This window comes from Alligator sinensis, unplaced genomic scaffold (assembly GCF_000455745.1).
Source record: "Alligator sinensis unplaced genomic scaffold, ASM45574v1 scaffold744_1, whole genome shotgun sequence".
Lineage (NCBI taxonomy): Eukaryota > Metazoa > Chordata > Crocodylia > Alligatoridae > Alligator > Alligator sinensis.
The window spans coordinates 1,849,521-1,851,576 of NW_005842241.1; the positions used below are offsets into that span (position 1 = coordinate 1,849,521).

The 2,056-nt window shown below is 43.7% G+C and overlaps 1 protein-coding gene across 6 annotated transcripts in view; it reads left to right on the forward strand.

The window, feature by feature from the left end:
• STK24 (serine/threonine kinase 24) overlaps positions 1–1,118 on the forward strand; it is a 78,075-nt gene extending 76,957 nt beyond the window's left edge. For 2 of the 6 annotated variants that reach the window (XM_025208631.1, XM_025208630.1), the window contains exon 7: positions 237–1,082. In XM_025208631.1, coding sequence (XP_025064416.1) covers positions 237–386 — 150 coding nt within the window. In that variant the 3' untranslated portion in view covers positions 387–1,082. Of the gene's footprint in view, positions 1–236 lie in introns of all 6 variants that reach the window. The other 4 variants (XM_006027422.2, XM_025208634.1, XM_025208633.1 and 1 more) reach the window with 4 other exon arrangements.
• Positions 1,119–2,056: the final 938 nt, after the last annotated feature.

The following is a 2,056-nucleotide window of genomic DNA, read 5'->3' on the forward strand; positions in this document are numbered from 1 at the left end:
GTTTTATAGTAGTGACCAAGATGTTCTCTGCCATCAAAGCTGTATTCTTTATCTGAATGCAGAGAAAGCTGAAGATGTACAAGTTATTAAGATTTCTCATTTTAATATTTGTCAGAAGTGTAACTCTTAGACTGGGGAGAAAATGTTACAATAATCTTTGAGAGTTATCTCAACATGTTTCAGATGCAGTAAAAATTAGACTAGCTTACAGTTTACTTTTTTTTTTATTTTTCAAGCGACCTACAGCCAAGGAGCTCTTGAAACACAAATTTATATTACGAAATGCAAAGAAAACATCTTACCTGACTGAGCTCATTGATAGACACAAGAGGTGGAAGTCTGAACAGAGTCATGATGACTCCAGCTCTGAAGACTCAGATGCGTAAGTTTTTGGAATCTCTGACATACGCATTGAAATTGCTTGAATGGGTGTAATAGGTGTTTCAAGAAATATTCTCAGCTATTTGAGCTACCAGTCGTATAGATTTTTAGGAAGTGAGTGGGTGAGTGCTGAGTGGCAGCAGCGAGCAGCACTTGCTGGGTAAGAAGCAAGCGGGTAGGTGCAGAGTAGCATCAGCAAGCAGGTGGGCAGGCACAGTGGCAGCAGCGAGCAGTGCTTGCCAGGCGGGCAGCTTTGGAGCTCAGCTCTTTGCTCATTTCCTACCTGGCAAGCACTGTAAGTAAGTGTCCCCAGGTGTGGAGTTTGAGCTCCTAGCTTGGCTCTAGGGTGTCAGGCAGAGGTGGTGGGGAGGCAGGAACCTTGCTGGGGAAGTCCTTAGATGCCTGCATGTCACTACAGTGTTGTATGAGTTGAGGTGGAAATTTAAGGGTGAATAATTTGGCTTCAAACCTTGACTTACAACTTAGCATATTTCACAGTATATATTACTGCTGTGTTCCAGTTTTGTATTTTTGGGGGAAGGAGAGAATTCATTAATTAAAGAATAGGTAATTCAAAATTTGAATTAAAAATTTGAATTCAAAATCTGCATTGCCTGAGTGGCTTCTCTGAGGTAATAATTTGTATTCCAAAAGCTAACTATATTTTATATATTCACAGTCAGTCTTTGTATCAGTGTATGAATATTCCTTGCTGAATGCTTTCTAGTATTTGCTTAGTCTGGATTTTAATGTTGAGAGGGAGAGAGTAAGTGAAAGCGGGTTTCCATTACGATCTTTGATGAACTGTTATACAATTTTTTTTTAGGATAATTTCTCTAGTCCCTTGTTAGTGGGTACATGTTTCGTATATTTGTTGACGATTATCATTCCTTTTTTTGTCATTATTAAGCCATATAGTTTGTTTCATGTCTGTATCACTTCTTTGGCGATCCTAAGATTGCCACCAAATGAATTTTCATCATCACATTGGGCATCTAAGTCTGGAAGAAAATTCTGTTCCCTAGGGCAGAATCTCATAACTGTAGGACTATTCTTCCTCTTTCTGCAGTCCAACTTTTGCAACAAATGAAACCGAATGGTGCAGCAGTCTTCCATAATTAACAGTTTCCTTCACTACACAGTTCTGATGTACCCCTGAATAGGTCCACCCTGTTGCACTGAATAAAGCAAGACTGCTTTAGAGGAAAAGTAGAATATAGAGGTGCATCAATACATTGGTCTCATATTGGATCAGCACCGATATAAGGAAAAATGACTATCAGCAATCGGCTTTTTTGGCCGATTTGGCTGATAATGCCACTGATAAAGTGCCCCGTGCATGCGCACAGCTGCAGTGCAGCATGCAGCTGGCGAGGAATGCAGCCCAGCAGCGTGGAGAGTAGCAGGGTCTGGCTGGTAAGTCTGTTGTGAGAGAAGGGGCGTGGTTGGGGAGATTGAGGCCTCTGTGGTGAGGAAGGGAGTGGAGCTGGTGCTGGGGCAGGCACTGCATGGGTGGGGCGTGGGATAGAGCCATGAGTGGCTCATTTGGGGGCTCAGGGAGGGGGTGCGACTCCCACCACTGCACACACCCTGGGAGGGCATAGGAGGCGTGCGCCCCCGGATCTGCATGTGGGGTGAGGGTAGGTTGCTGCTGCAGGCTGTGGCCAGGGCGGGG